The 20,124-nt window shown below is 31.6% G+C and overlaps 1 protein-coding gene across 6 annotated transcripts in view; it reads left to right on the top strand.

The window, feature by feature from the left end:
* The window catches only part of LOC143249327 (ligand of Numb protein X 2-like), a 128,702-nt gene that overhangs the window by 90,032 nt on the left and 18,546 nt on the right, over window positions 1–20,124 (top strand). For all 6 annotated transcript variants that reach the window (XM_076498966.1, XM_076498967.1, XM_076498968.1 and 3 more), the window contains exons 2-6: window positions 4,754–5,185; window positions 8,928–9,031; window positions 13,142–13,225; window positions 16,687–16,813; window positions 17,473–17,551. In XM_076498966.1, the coding sequence (XP_076355081.1) occupies window positions 5,059–5,185; window positions 8,928–9,031; window positions 13,142–13,225; window positions 16,687–16,813; window positions 17,473–17,551 (521 nt within the window). In that variant the 5' untranslated portion in view covers window positions 4,754–5,058. The remainder of the gene's footprint in view (window positions 1–4,753; window positions 5,186–8,927; window positions 9,032–13,141; window positions 13,226–16,686; window positions 16,814–17,472; window positions 17,552–20,124) is intronic.

Below are 20,124 nucleotides of genomic sequence, written 5' to 3'. Positions count from 1 at the left end.
TTGATACAAAAATTAACTTATACGAAAAGATTGTTGAATGTTTGTTTTGGAATTTCGCACAAAGCAACTCGAGGGCTATCTGTGCTAGCCGTCCCTAATTTAGCAGTGTAAGACTAGAGGGAAGGCAGCTAGTCATCACCACCCACCGCCAACTCTTGGGCTACTCTTTTACCAACGAATAGTGGGATTGACCGTAACATTATAACGCCCCCACGGCTGAAAGGGCGAGCATTTTTGGCGCGACTCGGGCGCGAACCCGCGACCCTCAGATTACGAAGCGCACGCCTAGATTGTTAAATTATTTGCTACAAACGTAGAACACTTTAGAATGTACATCACAGAAATAAGTAACCAATGCCTATATATTCTACTGTTGAACGTGAGTTCACGATGTATTTACAGGACATCTTTACTTTACACACAAAAAATTGAAAACTTCTTTTTAAAACTAAGTATTTGATGTATAAACATTTCTTTTCAACATTTTGTTATTGTTGTTTATGATTATTCAACGTTCTATGAGAATAATGCAACAATATTTGTGAGACCTCGTTTTGTGTATCAATAGAAAATATCAACGGTAGTTAAGGTTAAATAAGTTTGATACTTAATGTAATGTAGGAAATGATACTGGCCTGAATTCAGCATTGAATAAAACTTCTGATGCAGCTTTATGAGTTATATTCACTATTGTTAAAGTAACCATGCAAACAGTTTCTGTTTTAAATTTCAACATTTAAAGTCCGTTTAAATCATTATACTCACATGTTGAGAGTTGTGTTATTATATAAAATGGAAATTCTAATTTAAGTCTTATTTATATAAAAGAACACGAAGTGACAAAAATATAAAATAACTTTAGTGATACGAATACAATACTAACAAATATAGGCTGCATCTGTATATCTCACTAACTTTGTGTTACTTTCACTAACTTAACTTACTTCACATTTATTTATAACACACGATAGAAAAGAATCTAGAAACATGTAGTTCTTTAGCAACAACAATATTAAACACGACGAGAGAAACTTAAAAGATTCAAGTAAGATGACATTAACAGTATTACAAAACCCTTGTACAACATTTCAAGTACACTCACAACGTACGACTCGTATAAGTACATAACAAACTTGTCATAATAAATAAACTTAGTATTTCGAAATCTAAGTTCACGGGTAGTCAATTCAATTTACACTTCGATCAACGTGTGTTATTGGGTTACACTAGTTTCGGAGAATTCCATTCCTCATCAGTAACCCTGAAATAGAAATAAGCTAGATCTATATCTTAGTGTAAAATAACAAACATGCTGTTAGTGTGAGCGTACTCTAGAATCACTATGAGAAAAGCCTATACACAAGATAGGTTGATTTTATGGTGAATACAAAGCAGTTTCACACAAACAGTTTGAAACTTGTCATAACTATATTTTTAAAATAATTAAATTTTAACACTTTTGTTATGAAAATAAATAATAATTAAAAGTCAAATCGCTAAATAAGCTAAATAATAACGTTTAAACTGAACAGTCTTGTATATCCAATACGACATTTGCTGATAATACATGTACATTTAGCTCTACTAATAGAGAAAAATTAAAACTACTTGGAAACAGTTGGAAATTGGATTTGAAAAATAATCTATTTAAAACAAAATATATGTTTTATATTCAAAAATAAAACAAATATAAATGAAAACTATTTTAGATTATATATTCGTAATAGTTGGTGTATAATTAATAATAATTGTAAATGTTCGCAAATGAAAAGTGTTTCAGAAATTGACAAAATTTATGTTGGAAGCACATGTTAAGGGTTTGGCAAAGACACTCAAATTTATGTTCGTTAAAATCTATCTTTTGGAAAAAAAATTGTTAAACGTCTCGATATTAGGATTTTTTTAAAACAGCCAGTAATTAGCTATGTGATTTTGAATGGGAAGGAGCAAATCAAACTACACTAAATCCAATTCAGTGATGTCGAGAAAACCCACTTGTAGAGAAATATATATGCAAAAACGGCTCATTTGGGTTGAGAAACAAGTAGAAAAAGGAAAACCAGATTCAAAGAACATAAAACGTCACCTTCACACGTTTCCGAACACAGCAAGTCAAATAAGCACAACATAACCATAGAAAACACTCAAATACTAAATAAAGAAACAAACATAAACAAACGCAAAATTAAAGAAGCCTTACTTATACAACAACTTAAACCCAAAATAAACCAATATAAAGGAACGCCTTTACACCTATATTAATATAATAAAATAAATAAAATTATATATTCAAACATCTAACACGGCCCTCTACGTTCCGACACTCAGTTGCACAACCCCTTTCAAACATGTGGTCAGCTTCCGGTCAGTTACCTCTTTCTTTGTGAACCTGACGATGACCGAAGAAGGTCGAAACGTTGTTCGCTCTTCTATGTAAAATATTTTCTCAACCCAAACGAACCGTTTTTCCATATATATTTCACTAAATCCAATTGTTTCATTACAAAATAATGTCGTAACTTGCAATATCAAATAATAAAAAAATGAAATGATTTATAAAAGGTATATTTTACGATAAATATTTCATATGAGATATTTATTGGCCCGGCATAGCCAGGTGGGTTAAGGCGTTCGACTTGTAATCTGAGGGTTGCGGGTGGTTCGAATCCCGGTCGCACCAAATATGCTCGCCCTTTCAGGCGTGGGGGCGTTATAATGTGATAGTCAATTCCACTATTTGTTAGTAAAAGAGTAGCCCAAGAGTTAGTGGTGGGTGGTGATGACTAGCTGCCTTTCCTCTAGTCTTACACTGCTAAATTAGGGACGGCTAGCGCAGACAGCCCTCGAGTAGCTTTCCGCGAAATTCATAAAACAACCAAACATATATTTATTGATATATAAAATACAACTACTTGTAACGAATAAAAATTATTATTATCAAATAAAAATATGTTTTTCTCTAATGGAATACAGAGATTAGAATATAAAATTTCAATAGTTTAAAAACTTATGTATAAACATTTTTGTTATATAAATATTTAATAATTTACTTTTAACTATAAAAATAGAAATAATATGTTTAAATTTAAAATATGAAAAAGAGAATTTATGTTTTACTATAAAAATATGGAAGATTTATTTAAAGTAATAAAATTAATTATTGTTATTTTAATGTTTAAGTGGTTAAATATTGAATAATTAATGTTATTAACTCGAATGAGCCAAAAGCTACTGGATTAATAGTACTTTTGTTTACAGTTTATATCTTAATTTGTATTGTATTTTGTTATATGTTTATTGTGTTGTATAATCGCATTAAATATTAAAGAAATGTTAAAAATATCCGAACAGACAACGATAAACATTCGCTTCATTTTGAAGTTGCTACAAAAATCAAAATAATCTTACCTGGATCTGAGTTTTGTTACATAATGTCAGTAAACCTGTTTTCATATTATAAATTTTATACTACCGTTCATTTTACCATCACATTACTAGCTTTTTAAATGCAATTTAGTTTGATTCCAACCAATCAGAACAACCAACGTCAATAAAAATGACATATCCTTCACCATGGTTTGAAAGATTTCATTATCGGCCCATCATACATAATGACGAACACATAGCTAAGTGTTAGTATTGAAAACAAAGAAGTTTAATCTCCTCATTTGAATACTAAGTTTTAAAATGTGATTGAAATTCAGTGGCTACTCTCTTATTTTTTCTATTATTACTGCGTTTTAATTACTTGTCGTCTGGTACAAAAACAAATTCAAATGCTTAAAAACCAATAAAAGAGTTTGAAAATGTTATTAGAAATGAAAGTTACATAAGCATTGTCATTTTAATTATGCATAGTTCAAGAAAGGCACACACAGGTGTACCTAACATAAATATCACCATCTGTTAATAACAGTACGTTCCAAGTAGATATTTTATGCAGGTGTCTCGCAGAAGATTCTAGACAATTCTGTATTTACCCTGCTCATTCTTTAAATCCTACAGACCCCTCGAATTAGACGAGTGTTAAATGCAATGATCTATCTCTATTTTAGTCCAAAGCTGCTTAACGGCTAACTGCACTATGCCCACCGCAGGAATCAAACCCATAATCTTAAATTATAAATTCTCAATCTTATCGCTGAAGCTCTCTGGTTTCTGGAGCAACTTAGAAAGTTTTTGTTGTTTTTAACTAGATCTTCAGCCATAGACAGGTGACTACATGCGTTGATCTGCTTGTTGGAGACTCTTGTTAAAGAAATATTGCGTTAGTTCCTTTTTGGTAAAAATGACAGCAGAGACGAGCAAAACTCGTGCTCGTCTTCAGCAGAGTAATAAAAAAAAATGTTATTTCTGAAATGTTATACAGTTACATTGGAATTCCAAACTCTGTCATCCCAGATACGTTTTTATTAATATTAAATGTTACAGTTATGGATCGATTTAAGAAATTTTTGTAGTTTCTATCTTCTATTTTATAAAACTGAGTAGATGTATATAGAGAAGTATCGAATACTTAATGAAGTATCACATGGCTTTTTCTTGACCTTACTGATTTACTGGTCATCGTAAACTCATCAAGAAATGAATTGTTCTTTTTTATCCGAGTTTGTGTGTGTGTATTTTTAACGTATTCTACTTAATTAAAATAAAGCAATGTTTACAATCTAGTTTAAAACATATTGTATATAACAAGAACACAAAAGTAACTAAACATTTCTTCGTGTGTTTTTTTTGTTTTTGTTTATTACAGGTAACATTAAATAATAACTAAGAAGACCTTCAAGAGGTTCGCCAAAAGTCCACGTGATGTCGCCTGATTTCAAAACGGAAACCAATTAATACGTTTTAGCCGTTACTGAATACTGATCAATGCTATTACGAATTCTGAAGTTTGAAGTATTGTTAGATTTGATTAAACTGAGACTGACTGTTATGAGCTTGGATTTAAATTATAAAACCGAGATAAAGCTCGATCGTCCACCCACGTTGATAAATTCGATTTCTACAAAATTTACATAGATGACGTAGACCTACAGAACTTAATGTAACGTAACTATGGAAACAGGGAGTCTTGACTTCGTAGACGATGAAGAACCCACATATGAATCATTTCTACTTCCAGAAAACAAAATAACTTCCTCAGAAAATCGACTTTCTCCTTACCATCCTTCAGTAATTAACGGTATGTGCTCCTTAAAAACACCACTGAATGAATTGTTGGTTTTTTTAAACATTTTGAGAACCCAGAAGCTTCCATTATTTAATACACTTAACTAAGATGCCTTTATATCATGCAATCGACAAAATTGTGTCCGATTTCCTTTGTTTTGGTTGTATATAATTTAACTCTTGACAATGAAAGATTTAGGTGAAGAAGCCTAAACTTAACACATTAATTCCAAAGAAATTTATTAAGATAGAATACTGTCATTAGTATTCAACAATGTAAATATCAGTGTGACACCAAATAATTTACTTAGTAAACTAGAGATATATTTATTCAGTGTTTTGCTTGTTTATATTTTTAAACGTTTAGATTTTATTAATATCTGGAGCAAATGATGATAAATGTATTCCAGTATGAAGTTTTTGAAATAAATAGCACTCGTAGGCCTAAGTAAGTCAGTGATTCAATGTTCGAATGTCTGTCGGTGTTTGGGTACGAAAGGTTCATGCCCTGGGGGTCAGGTTCTCTATGACCTCTTCCTCCTCCCCGTACTTGTGTTCTTGACGGATTGGTATTTATAATTGTAGAACTAAATATTATTTTGATCCTTTTCAGGGCAATGTCCATGTATTGTGGCTCATATATAGTGATTATTTTATTCTATCAGCAGAATGTCAAGTTTGTTGGTGGTATTTTTTTATTGTTTAATACATACATATATATATATATTATTTTATTTATTTTTTTTATATTTAAAATATAAGTTAACTGGGGAGAGGTATTTAGGACTAGCTTCATCATGTATGAGGTACCTGTCTAGTTCACATAGTAATTCGTTTTTCATCCAATTCTTATTAAAGTACATTATTGTACTATGTAGGAGTCTATCTGGTATGGTTGGTATGTTCGAGTATTTGTGAATGAACTGAGATGACATAGTTCTTGGAACTCTGTATGCAGTTCTGAGGAGTGTGTTTTGGATTGTTTATCGTTTGGTTTTAATTATTTTATTGCTTACAGTTATCCATGCTGGAGCTGCATAATCTATTACAGGCCTAATATATGTTTTATAGATTTTTAGTATGTTATATGTTGATGCTCCACTGTTTTTACCAGTTAGACTCCTAGCATAGTTAGTTCTTCGCCAGACTTTATTTTTAATTTCGTTCACATGATTGATCCAAGTTAGTTTTGAATCATAGGTCAGACCTAAAAATTTTGCCGATGGGGCAATCTGGAGTAGTGTGCCATTCATATATAATTCTGGCTGTTGTTTTTGTGTTTTGTCAATTTCGTAAAGACTACGAGTTGTGTTTTTGCTGTGTTTATTTTTATTCTATATTTTTGACAGTATTCACTTATTTTATTTAGTTGTGGTTGTATGTTAGTGGCTGCTATCGTGGGTGTTGCGGCACTTTTCCAGGCTGCCACATCATCTGCGAACTGTGAAGAGAATCCATGATTCGGATCCCTCAGTGGCATATTGTTTACATACATGATGAAGAGTATAGGGCTAACCACCCCTCCCTGAGGGACACCAGCTTCAGGAGTAAAGTATTCAGAAAATGTTCCTTCAACATTTACTCTACACTTTCTATTTTACAAAAAGTTAGATAACCAGCGAATAATTCCTCGCGGTAGTTCCATTTCCTTCATTCGGAACCTTAGACCATCGTACCATACAGTGTCGAATGCTTACTCGATATCAAGGAAGCAAGCGACAGTACATTTTTTTTTATTGAAGTTATATATTATGGTTTCGGTTAATCTGATTAAGTGATCTGTCGTTTGTTTAAATTTCCTGAATCCATTTTGTTCTTTTGATAACTTTGATGTTATCTCCAAGAATGTGGAGAGTCTATTGCTGATTGTTCTTTCAAGAATTTTGTCTACACAGCTGGTCAGGCTGATTGGTCGGTAGCTATTAGGTTTATTTACTGGCTTTCCTTCCTTATGGAACATTAATATATTTGCCAGCTTCCAAAAAAACTGGGATGTATCCTGAGGACAGAGATAAGCTAAAAAGTGAATTTAGGTGGTCAAACAATTTCGGAGTGCCCTTTTTTAGAAGGATAGCTTGTATTTCATCTTCACCTGGTGCTTTGTTTTTTTGTGTTTTTTATTGCTTCGAGTAATTCTTGAAGGGATATTTCATTTGTTAGTAACGCGCTTGTATAATCTGTGTGGGAACTTGTATTTGTATCATTTATGTTTATTGGAAAAATTGGTTCAAATTGATGTTTAATATGTGATTAGTGACTTTATTGTAGAAATATGTATCCGTTTCTGGATCAGTGTGAGTTTTAAAAGTATTTTGAAGTTGATCTTTGAAAGCTTCGTCTATTTATTTGTGTGTGCAATAGTATTATTATGTTCAAGTGAAGGATATTTCTTTGTGTTTTTATTTTCATTTGTGAGTCTTTTAAGATGTGACCAGAATTTTTTCGGGTCAGTTTTATCATTTAGTTTTGAGCAGTAGTTGTCCCATTTCAGTAGTAATCCCTGGTTCATTTCAAATTGCAGCAGACGAAAGAAGTTAAAAATACGAAATTGCAACGTCACGCTCGACAGGTTTTGTACAACTAAATGTAATTTTACGGGACGATCAAAATACTCTCCTTGACAACGTTCACATACAATTGCTGAAATTATGAATAAAAGCTTTGAGTTAAAAATCGAACCGTGAAATGGAAATAAGTCTTCTAAAATCAAATAACTTGTATAGCCAAAATATTAATTTCTTTACAAAAGCATCAGTTTTATATAATTTAAGAGTTACGAGCATATTTCGCACCTCAGAACTGAAATAATTAACCCTTGAATGTGTCGCAACTAGGAACTATGTTATATGTTTTTTTACAGGCTAAATACTTTTTTAAGGCTTAAGCTTAAGATTGTTAGTTTAACTGAGAGATCTGTACAGACCAAAATTCTATAAGTTGACCAACGAGTACTTACAGTATGTAACCTGAACCCGATATCCTATCTTTTTTTTTTCACACTAAACCGCCTCTCCTCCCAGTGGCACAGCAGACTTACAACGCTAAAACCAGCTTTTGATACCTATGATTTACAAAACACAGTCTATTTTGTAGTTTTGTGTTTAACTTCAAAACAATTATATTAAACCATACTTAGGTCGGCAGCATCAACTGACCATTGGAAGACCGCAATGGTCTGTTTTAATGTCGTAACCTGCCAAAACAGAGAAGAAAAAGGTAATAATATAAATGATACAATTACTAATATATACATATATATATACTTGTCAACGTTATGGTTGCTATTTAACATGACTGTTTTAATAATTGATACACATGAGGCGTAAAACAGTATCACGTCAGTTTTTTTTGGTGAAATTATTTTTAAATAAAATTTATAAAGTTGAATAATCGAGCAAAAATCCCGAGTGTTTATAAATAAGTTTGACAAAAATCTTTCCATCCAAGCCCGACCCAATCCGGGTCTTTTTATTATTACCTGGCTGGTACGTCAATTCCGGGTATAATCTAAGCAGACGTTTAGTTTAACTTACATTTTATTTTCAGATGGAATAAGTTAAATGTTCTGGATAATTGTATCTGCGTTAAGAACGCTTACAGAAATCATTTGGTCTAATCATTTTTTAATCTAAGAGACATACTATAACTTCAAGTGACGTTACGAGAAGGCAGATTAAACGACATATTTCTTCTAGTAGTTTCATAAAATATGAGATGTTCGTACCATTCATTGATACGTAGTCTGTTGTATACAGCTTTGAGTAACATACAGGACTTTGTGGAGACAACGATAGTCCTAAGAAAGAACAAGCGGAATGAATTAAACATCTCTGTGACTGGTGGCGTAAACACCTACATGGTAAGCTTCTTGTTCGTTGAAAGATATAAAAAGTAATAAACTACATGTATTTAAAAGATCGTGTTTTTTGTAGCCAGAGAGCGGAACAAGAGGTGAATGTCACGTTCCTCTGTGGTTCTACACCACGCTTCATGCTTTTCAAACGTACTCCTTAAAGGCATCTACATTGTACGCCATAAAGGCATAACGTTTTATTTAACAATTCCTGATTGTTCAAATTAATATTCAATGCATTAATAACGGATCAAGCCACAAACAGCATGGCTGTTACGACAACTAATTAATACAAATGTAAATTATGAGCAATGATGGATGATGTTTATGAAATATAAAGGTCTAAGATATATATGTCTAATGTAGGCATTCGTAATTGAAACGTTAAGATCTAATATATGTTAGTCTTGTAGATTTCATCTTAGCATTTTATGTTTTAAATATATTTACCTTGAAAACATCCTTAGGTTCCAACATATCTTTGTGACTGATCCGCGATAACAAATAGTCCTTTAAGCCAATTTCATTTAGCACATTTGAAACTAATCCACAAAATAATTGAAAGAAAAATATCTACTTTATTTAACTTTATTTAAATCGTTCATTTCGTGGATCTTTGTATGTGTAGAGACTTTACATAAAATACTAGTTACCTTATCATAAACTCTTATTTAAGTATTATTTTTTTGATAAACGCATTTATAAAAGTCGCCACAAACGTATCTACACTTGGAAGAAATAGTCTAAAACAATAGACACTTCAATCGAAAAAGACATTTCTTTAAATTTAACATTTGAAAAAAAAAACACATTTTTATGATGACAACTCATTCTTTTGCTACTGTTTAATGTTAGAATTGCTTGGCATACATAAATATACAGAATTTATACTATCGTTATATAAAGCTCTGACGACTAATCCCGAGAAATCCTTCAGTTTCTTTGTATTATTCTCAGATTTGGTTACTGATTGTTGTATCTCTTAGGGTCAATAAAACACATGAAATATAACATAATATATACAACTTAGGTTACAGATTTTTTTATTTGATGTCACCCAGTAGCGCAGCGGTATTTCTGCTGACACACACCACTAAAAACCGGGTTTCGATACCCGTAGTGAGCAGTGCACCATATATATATATCAAAATATTTGCTATGGAAAACCAAACCTCTACTGAATAGTCCAGTTGTTTTTCCAAAATAACGTAACAAATCGCAACATTTCCTTGGATAAACAATCTGATTGGTTCATATCGTTTTATTACCTCTATATATCTTATTATTTTTTCTTACATTTCTTAAAAACGTCCTTTTTTTTCTCCAGTAAAGAAATTTGTTCAAAGGTTTTTATTTTAGCTTTTATGGCTTCGTAATATACTTAAAATAGACCAAGCAGACAGACGTGACTTTTCTAAAGTTTTTGTATCAAATTTTCATTCTTATATAGCGAGCTTTTAGCTTTATACAGTTCTGTATGGAACTGACAAACGAGTTGCAGAAATGTTGAAGAATTAAAGTTATATTTCGTATACTTACTTCATAAATAACGTATACTTCCTAAATCCACCTTTCCTCTTTTTTATATAAGACACGTAGCTGTCACAATCCTAAATTTAAGTTAACACAAAGATGAAATTATTTTGTTAATATCGTTATCAGTATCTTCTGAAAGACCGAGGCAGAACATTATTGCAAAGCAACGTTACACAGGCTCACACTTATAAAGTGTAAAACACGTAAAACAGCATCACACAGGTTCATTGTGAGCTAATTACTCTCTAAATATATATAAAATGTTTATTTTTCTCTTGAATGCAATGATTTTAATGATTTATGTTACCAGCTGACGTATCAGGTTCGATAACAGTCAGCCCAGTTTTAAACAGACACACACACACAGATTTTTGTCGAATAGTTGTTAAGGCCTAAGTTGTTTAAGATACTTATTAAGTATAGACTAGAATATTTAAAAAAATATACATGATACAAACATGTTAGAAAAGAAGTATATTTTTCATACTTTCATAGGGCCCGGCATGGCCAAGCATGTTAAGGCGTTCGATTCGTAATCCAAGGGTCTCCGGTTCGAATCCCGGTCGCACCAAACATGCGCGCCCTTTCAGCCGTGGGGGCGTTTATAATTTACGGTCAATCCCACTATATTTGTTGGTAAAAGAGTAGCCCAAGAGTTGGCGGTGGATGGTGATGACTAGCTGCCTTCCCTCTAGTCTTACACTCCTAAATTGGGGACGGCTAGCACAAATAGCCCTCGAGTAGCTTTGTGCGAAATTCAAAACAAACATACTTTGATAAAGGAAGTATTAAACAACATAAAATAAACATTAAGCAAGTATTAACCAATGTAAATTAAATACTTAAGTAAGTATTAAGCACAGTAAAATAAAAAACTGTTTCTCTAACGCACAAATCTAACGTACTGTACAAAAAGTGATATTGAAGTAAATAGTAACATCTTCTATCAATTCCTATAGCAATAACAAAAGTTCAACTAATTTTGATTTATTTTTATGAAATTATTTTTATTGATTTTTTTATGATAATGGTCAAACATTATTTTAAAAGAAAAATATCTCACCCTTTGAAAAACTTAATTACTATAAAATAATTTGGTATCGTCTTATGTTTTTAATTAGGGTTAGTTTAGTAAAATAAATATTATTCTAGAACGTCTTTATATTACAAGTATTGGGGAAAATTTATCGCTAAACAAACAAGCTTCATAGAGCTGGCTACTGAACTTGATAGAATGAATCAAACAAGATAGGGATGGAAGTGGACATATCATTTGATCCGTCTAATTATCACGTCGCAGATTAATCTGTCTTGGCTTTACATATAGAATAAAATCCCTACGTTACTGATTACCCCACTTTGTCTATCAAAAACTTAGTGTTTTAAGTCTTTTAGAATACTATTTTTATGACTATTTTACAATAGATAACATTTAACGGTCGGAAATTCTGGTTCTATTTGTTTTGCAAGTGATCGTCATGTAAACTCGAGACAGCTTAGTCTGGTATGTGATAATTAACCGAATCAAGTAATATAGCCACTTCCATCCTTATCTTGTTTGGTGTATGTTTTTCCTTATACTAAAGCAACATCGGGCTATCTGCTGTGTCCACCGAGGAAAATCGAACTCCTTATTTTAGTTGTAAATCCGTAGACTTATCACTGTACCAACCAGGGACATCGATTTTGGTTTCTTTTTTCAAGTTCAGTAGCCAGTCGTGCATAACTTTTTAATTTACCAACAGTTGTATTTTCTTAATACTTGTTTGCTTTCCTCTCTTTATAAGATGGGGCACGTGGGTTTCCTGGTTATAAAGTGCATTATAAAGCTATATAAATTTAGCATAGAATAATAATAATAAAACAAGTAGTTAAAGAAAGTGAAGACTGTTGTGTTGTATTGAACAATAATCAAATTATAATTATTGCTAAATCTAGGTAGGCGCTAGACGTGTTGATGAAAGATGATCACGAACGAAAATAAGAAATGTTGTTTGTTTTTGTTTTGTCTTTTCTATTTGCTGGTTTTATACTTTGAGTCGTTCTGAATAGCTGAAAAACGGCACTACATCATAACAAGCGCGACTTCATATCTAGCTTCCAATAACCCTGATCATTTTTGTATTGCTTTAATACGGGCGTCCGTGCCATCCCTACATGGAAATATTATTATGCTTAATATTTTCCATATGATATATGTTATAGGTCTATATATCGAAAATATGCTTTATATAATAAAACCAAATTAAAAAATTCAGATAAGTTCATTATAGTTGACAAGAAAATAATATTTATATTATAAATTAATAAACTTATGGTTTAGAACCTCTTGTGTAATAGAATATGATATAAATTAAAAAAATCAAAATTTCTTTCCTTATGATGCACAATGTTTAAATAATATTTAATATTTGAAGGTGTTGCCTTGGATGTAACTTTAACAGTAAAAAATTAAAAACTAAAATGATTGTATTGTTTTTAAATCAATTGTAACAATTCGGTGTTTTTAACATTGCTTTACTGCATGCTGAAGCAGAAAGCAAACAAATTAGAAGATATTTATTTTATTTTTCTCACTAGGAGGCTGTTTGTGTAACGGAAGTACATCGCGACAGCTCCGCCTATCGAGACGGCCGGTTAAGAAGAGGAGATGTGTTGTTAGCTGTACGTAAGAAACTGTTATTTTTTTTACTGTAGTTTTTCTTCATATAAATATATGTAACAGAGTGTAGTTTGTGCAAAACAAATTGTAAAATTGAGTTAAGTTGGTTATTGCAAACTTATATGTTTTTTGGGTTTTTTGCAGTATTTAACATATTAACAAAAGAGTAGCCCAAGAGTTGGCTACCTTCCTTCTAGTCTTACATTGCTAAATTAGGGACTGCTAGCGCAGATAGACCTCGTGTACCTTTGCGAAAAATTCAAAACAAACTTTTATCTCATGAAAGAAATGGTTAATAATTGAATAATTTACATTTCATACGAGATCAGATCTTTGTTAACGAAATGTATAAATCACATCGTTATTTCACATGTTTTTTATTTTTCTTTTCATTCGAACAGAGGGCTCTTACTATAAGCTGTTTGGTCAAGTCAGAGCTGTAGCAATGAGCACAACAAACGAAAGAATACAGTGAAAATACAGTTATGTGAAAAAGTTAGGACACCCTATGAAAGCCTGTGTATTTTTGTAACATTTTTTGGATATATAGATATTTAATCTCAATTTCAACAATATTGAGAGATTATAGAAATATAACTAAACAATTAAAACTGAAGACAAGACCTTTCAAGATCTTCTGTAAATGTAATTCCACAAAAATGCATATTCTAACTGAGGAAAAAGTTAGGACACCCTACCTCCTAATAGCTAGTGTTACCCCCTTTGGCTGAAATAACTGCAGTGAGACGCTTCTTGTAGCCATCTACCAGTCTCTGACATTAGTCTCAAGAAAGTTTGCCCCACTCCTCAATGCAAAACTCTTTCAGCTGTGAGATGTTTGAGGGTTTTTTTGCATGTACATACTGTTTCAAGTCACCCCACAGCGTCTCAATTTGATTAAGATCTAGGCTTGGACTTGGCTATTCCAGGACTCTCCATTTCTTAGTTTTCAGCCTGTCCTTGGTAAATTTACTGGTATGTTTTGAGTCATTATCGTGTTGCAGGATCCAGTTCCGCTTCAGCTCTAATTTTCGTACAGTTGGTTTCACATGATCCTCAAGCACCCTCTGATACACAGTAGAATTTATGGTGGATTCTATGATTGTGAGCTGTCAGATTTACATTTTATAATGGCATGGAAGAATTAGTCTCATAACATGGAAGGAATGACAAAATTTTCTCTTATCCTAACACCTTTGCGCAGTATTATGCATTTCAAAGTAATTTACTTGACCTTAAACATTATCTCAAAATTTTAAAATTATAAAAAGTTTCTTCATAAGCACAATTTGCAGTTTACTTTCAGTCTACTAACAAATAGAGATTTGAAGTAATCCCACCCTTAAACACCCTACATCTCATCAACCATGAGAAAAGCTTGGTTGTTTGAGTGTGTATTTGGCTATACAGACAGTGGCCTCCAGAGAAGTGACATGGAGCGCCACATCCGAATGCTGATCCTGATATCACAATATTTTACTGCCGTAGTAAATGAATGCCGGTGCAATTTACTGCCGGCAAATAATTGTGTTTTCAAAATAAAACATTTCCTAGCACATTGAACAGGTTTATTCTCAAAACTTATAGTGAAACAATAATCTCTAGCACTATGAATGTAATTACAAATAAAATCGAATAACGAAGTCTGTTTTTTTATTGCAACATCACAGCGTGCTATCTGCTGTGTCCACCGAGGGGAATGAAACTCCTAATTGTATCATTGTAAATATAAATACTAAGACCTACTCCTGTACCCAAGGGGTTTAACTACGTCATTGAATAATTTATTAGAATAAAAAACTATCACAAAATAGTAGACATGCACACTATTATTTACGTTTGCACGGGTACAAATTCTATAACGTAATTTTCATTTTCAAGGTTTTCTGAGAAGATAAGTTTGCTTTTATAATATTCCGATAATCTAACTTATATACACGCAGAAAAATCTTAAAATGAAGTAATTAAGTGCTGCATTCCTTTGCTGGCAGTAAATTGTCATAGAACTCTGATTCTCTTTAGGACACACCCCAGTGGTTCTCTAAAAGGCATATGCCAAATTTAATTGAGATCAGTCTTAAAAAAAGTATAGACTTAAACAGCGATCAAATAAGAAACTTTTTCTTTATACATAGCATATATTTCAACATTGTTAAAACATTATGTTAAATTGAAACATAAGCGTATCATGAGTAAACTTGGCACGGATCACTCTTATGGGTATAAGGACTATCCATTCCAAAGTTGGTGACAGTCGGTGCAGCGGTTCGCCAACATACGTTTACACATACAGGCTTTTGTCAAATAACGGTTTAGACTTTACCCGAGTTGTAAGAGAGCTAAGTTTAACATTTCGTTCGTTTTTAAAGCAATAAATTGTTTCTTAAAAATACAAGAAACCAAGAGTTTAATTTCTTTGTCGCACGTAATTAATGATACCAATTACTTCAGATGAAATGTGCATACAGAATAAGCTATTTTGGTATTTTTTATGTTAATTTGAGTAAATTACACCTGTGTAATTTGTTATTTATTATATTTTATCATCATAAACATTTGTTTTATTTTATTACCGTATGTCAGGGGTTATAGATTGTAACAGGTAGCGTAGTAAGTTATCTCAGATGTAAGTTGCGCTAAAGTTAAACTGCCTTAGACTTTTGATGGGCTTTTATTGGTCATTAGACGCAGTTGAGGAGTATTAAGTGTTTGTATATTAGTGATGTGCTTTGTAAAGGTTAGGGAAATCGTTAATAGTGCATGAAACAAACAACTCGTTTTATTTGTTTTGTAAGATAAATTATATTGTTTCTTTAATTCTAGTTTCAGTAGCAATGCCGGATTGAAGTGTTTAATATACAGAATATTTGTATTTTCTAATTTCATCTATACACTTTGTTCACCTGTATCTGTTGTCGTTCTTTTGATATGAAGTCTTTATCGTTTTGTTACTTTAGTATATGGATTTAGGATAAAACTAACTATCCTAAGCTGGCCAAACCTTATGAGATATTATTGAAATTATGGTGAAAATATCTCTGACATGGCAATTATCCAGCTAATAAGTCAATGCATTGTAATTACTATAAACAAAATTAAAACATTTAAGAACAGTATAATAAATTAGCTATGTTTAGTAGTTGGCTACGTTTTGTTTCTTATCGGTGTTAGTAACTTGCTTTGATCAGAGATGAGGTCAATGATAAACAGATAAGCAAGGTCTTATCCTTGTTGAATCACAGAAAAAACGAAAAAACCGAAAGGAGTTTGACAAATATGTTATCGTAATAAAGTCATAATGACGTCATCAATGGTTATCCAATCATTTTACAGTTTAGTCACACATATAAGTGTGTATGTATGTATATGTATAAGCAATGGAAAATTGCTTTTGCTTACATCAAAACGACATAAGATATAGAGTGAAACAAATTTCTTCCACACTTATTTGTTCAACGTCCAGGTGAACGAAGTTTCTTTACGTGACGTGACTTACACAGAAGCCGTAAAGCTGTTACGGGAGGCTAGTTCCCCCGTCCGTCTACTTGTCCTCAGAGAGAACCCGCATCTCCTGTTTACAACAGACGAAGGTAAGAAAGTTATGATCGAAGGACAGTTTGGCAGATAAACAGATAAATATATTTAAAATAATTTCTTTCTTAATAGATAGCACGTGATGCTATAAGTGAAATAATATAGTACATTTATATATACCAACATTTTTCAGTGTTAAACGCTTAAATAAATTTTATTTTTCATTTCCAGATTTTTCAAAATCCGAAGTTCTTGTGTTTTTCATATGTTTGAAGGTATAGTAAAGATTGTGTCCGTAAACAATATACCCTTCTGACAAAATAGAAGATCATATCTGTATTTTTCTGAATGTGTAAATAGATGCAGAAGTAATATCAGTATAGCTCCTCGACCTATTTAGATTTCGTAACCCCAAAAGGGAACATGCAAGGTTAAAGGCAGTGAAATAATACACGTTTTCTTCACCTCTTGAAACTAATACAAAATTGAAACTTACTATCTATATTTCTCTCGAATCTCATGCTAGTACAGTGTCTTTAACAACAAGCTGGTATTGTTTGGTTTGGGTCTATCAACTTTAATTTATACCACTTTCTGGGTTCGTCCTAAAACAACAACAGAGGGAATGTTTACAGATACATAATGCATTATTTACTTTCTTCCCAATTTCCAATAGCTGTATTTGTTTAATGTCATGTATTTTCTTCTTATATAGTTCCAACAAAATTTCTAACAGTAGAACTATGGAAATCCAGTGTTAAAGACAGATTAGGGCTGAGTTTCATGCAGAGAACGTAAGTATAAAGTTTTAATAGTAGAAAACATAATTAATTAAGTAAGAGTGAAAGTATAGTGTTTCATTTTCAGAAAGTTTAAGTATAACTTTTAATTATCAATTAATAACAATATGTTTATATATCAGCGAATGTAAGTATATAACAATTAATTACTAAATAAATGAAAATGTATGTTTAATTATTAAGAGAGAAAATAACTGTTTAAATTAAATATCAGAAGTTGTAAGTATAGCACATAACTATCAAAGAGTAAAAATATATGTATACATATAGTGTTTAATTATCAGAAAGTGTAAGTACAGCAACTAATTATCAGAGTGAGAATACAATGCTTATTTATTGAAAGATGTAAGTATAACATTTTATTATTAAAAAATTTAAGTACAATAGTTGATTATTAGAAAACTTAAGTATAATATTTGATTATTAGAAAAGTTAAATGTAACATTTTACCCCATCAACAAAAACCTACTGATATAAATGCTTGTTTTATTTTTTTTTCCAGTTAAGCACAAAACTACATAATTGGCTATACGTGCTCTGCCAACAATGAGTTTTCGATTTCTGAATGTTATCTATCACCAAACCAGCGTTTATCCATTTTATTCGTTACTATAGAAACTGGAAATTAATCTTCTCGATAGTGAGCATTCGTTGTGCAAGCTTTAAATTTAAACTACAGCAGTTAACGAATAACTTTTCTCATCATCCTCCAAACATTTTCGATATCTTAAGTTAAATAAACTTATAAAAGCTAGTTAAGTTCCTGTAGGTTCACCTTATGAAATACAACACAAAGTGATTCTGTTTCACAAAGTTGTTCTGTAAAATGTTACACAAAGTGGTTTTACTTTAAAAGGTTATTTTTACAGTACTACACGAAACGATTCTATTTCGCGTCGTCATTTTGTAAAATATTGCACAAAACGATTCTGTTTGACGAAGTTATTCTGTAACATATTACACAAAATTATTCTATTTCGCGTAGATATTCTATAAAATATTATATAAAACGATAATATATCACGTGGTTATTTTGTAAAAAATGTTTTGTTTCCTATAAAAAACTGACTTTGTGAATATAGCTTCGCCTAAGTTTTGTGTTGTAGAATTAGTGAAATACTTTGTTTTAAGAGATTAACATTATCCCATGGTGTAATAATAATACGCTAATATACTTCAGAAGTTAAAAAAAGTGTTAGAAGAACGCACGAAATATTTTCTTTTCAATATTGTATATAATTTTGCAGCAAGAAATAATCTTACTTTGTTTACTTCGACAACATAAAAGCCTTTAGGAGTTATTGCAGATAAATAGTGTGTTCAAAACTGTTTTTCCATTTGAAATTCTTGTGATAATTCCCTTAGTCTTTATCGGGTTAGCTGTAGCTAAACAAACTATATTTCTGTAAGCGCGTGGATCGTACTTATTGATTACGTGACATGCAAGGATTAGCATAAAAAACTTTAGCTTATATAGTTCAATAACAGACGTGTCAGCAATGTATCTCAGGCGTCTGTGTTTCAGGAAATATCAACACTGTTAACATCAATAACATGGAGCTTTATAGCATTTAGTTCTCTAAATTGATACTCTTACGTTTATATGTAAATAATTCATAAGTGTACTAATCATACATACAGAGGGCGCATCTTTAGCATCTCTTTTTCTGATTCTGGAGCTGTAAACCTAACTTTTGTTCTTGGAAAGTAACATTCTAAATGGAATGTATATATTTTGTTTCCCAACTTATAAATTCACTTGATGTTATGGATTCTGTTTCCTTGAACATGAAGGCTCAACTGAGTCATATAATACAACGTCACAAGGGAAATCTACATATTGAACTCAAGCATAACAGTTATAGCGTTTAGTAATTAAATATAATGCTTAAATAAATATGTGTACTTAAAATACATTTTAAAAGGCACTTACAACCACCAGATACTATGAATATAATTTACAGACCAACTGGTATAACTCGAGCATCATGCTGAATTTTGTATTTAATAACCTATAAAGTGAAGACTGATCAATCAAAGTACCAATGTCTTTCATCTGAGATTAGCCTCGCAAAGAATCGCTTTAGGATTAGTTTATAAAGGAATAATATTTGGGAAAATAATTATCAAATTCGGAATATATGTTATGGTAATTAACAAGACGACATTTTTAACCGAGTGAGTTCATGTTGTGCTTAAACTCAAGAAAATCTCCGGGAAAAACTGTTGATTGAACTGTTACACGTACATGTATTATCAAGATGGACGCTCGTGACATACAGCATGAATTAATTGTTACACCTACATGTATTATCAAGATTCACGATCGTGACATACAGCATAACTGGATGTAATAACATGGATTGTAACAACGTTACGATATTCCACTGTATTATATTTCAAAATATAAATACTAATCATGGTTACACAGTAATAAGTTATCCCATATAGCATTTCCTTTAAGAAAGGGTACATAATTATTAATTTATAAGTACCCTCCATACTGTCATAACCACAATTATAATCAAATTAAAATTCGTAACAGGAACCACATAACAAGTTTAGAT

This window comes from Tachypleus tridentatus, chromosome 4 (genome assembly GCF_004210375.1).
Source record: "Tachypleus tridentatus isolate NWPU-2018 chromosome 4, ASM421037v1, whole genome shotgun sequence".
NCBI classification, from domain to species: domain Eukaryota; kingdom Metazoa; phylum Arthropoda; class Merostomata; order Xiphosura; family Limulidae; genus Tachypleus; species Tachypleus tridentatus.
The sequence above is the reverse complement of the archived record's forward strand: the minus strand, read 5'-3'. Positions and strand labels throughout refer to the sequence as shown.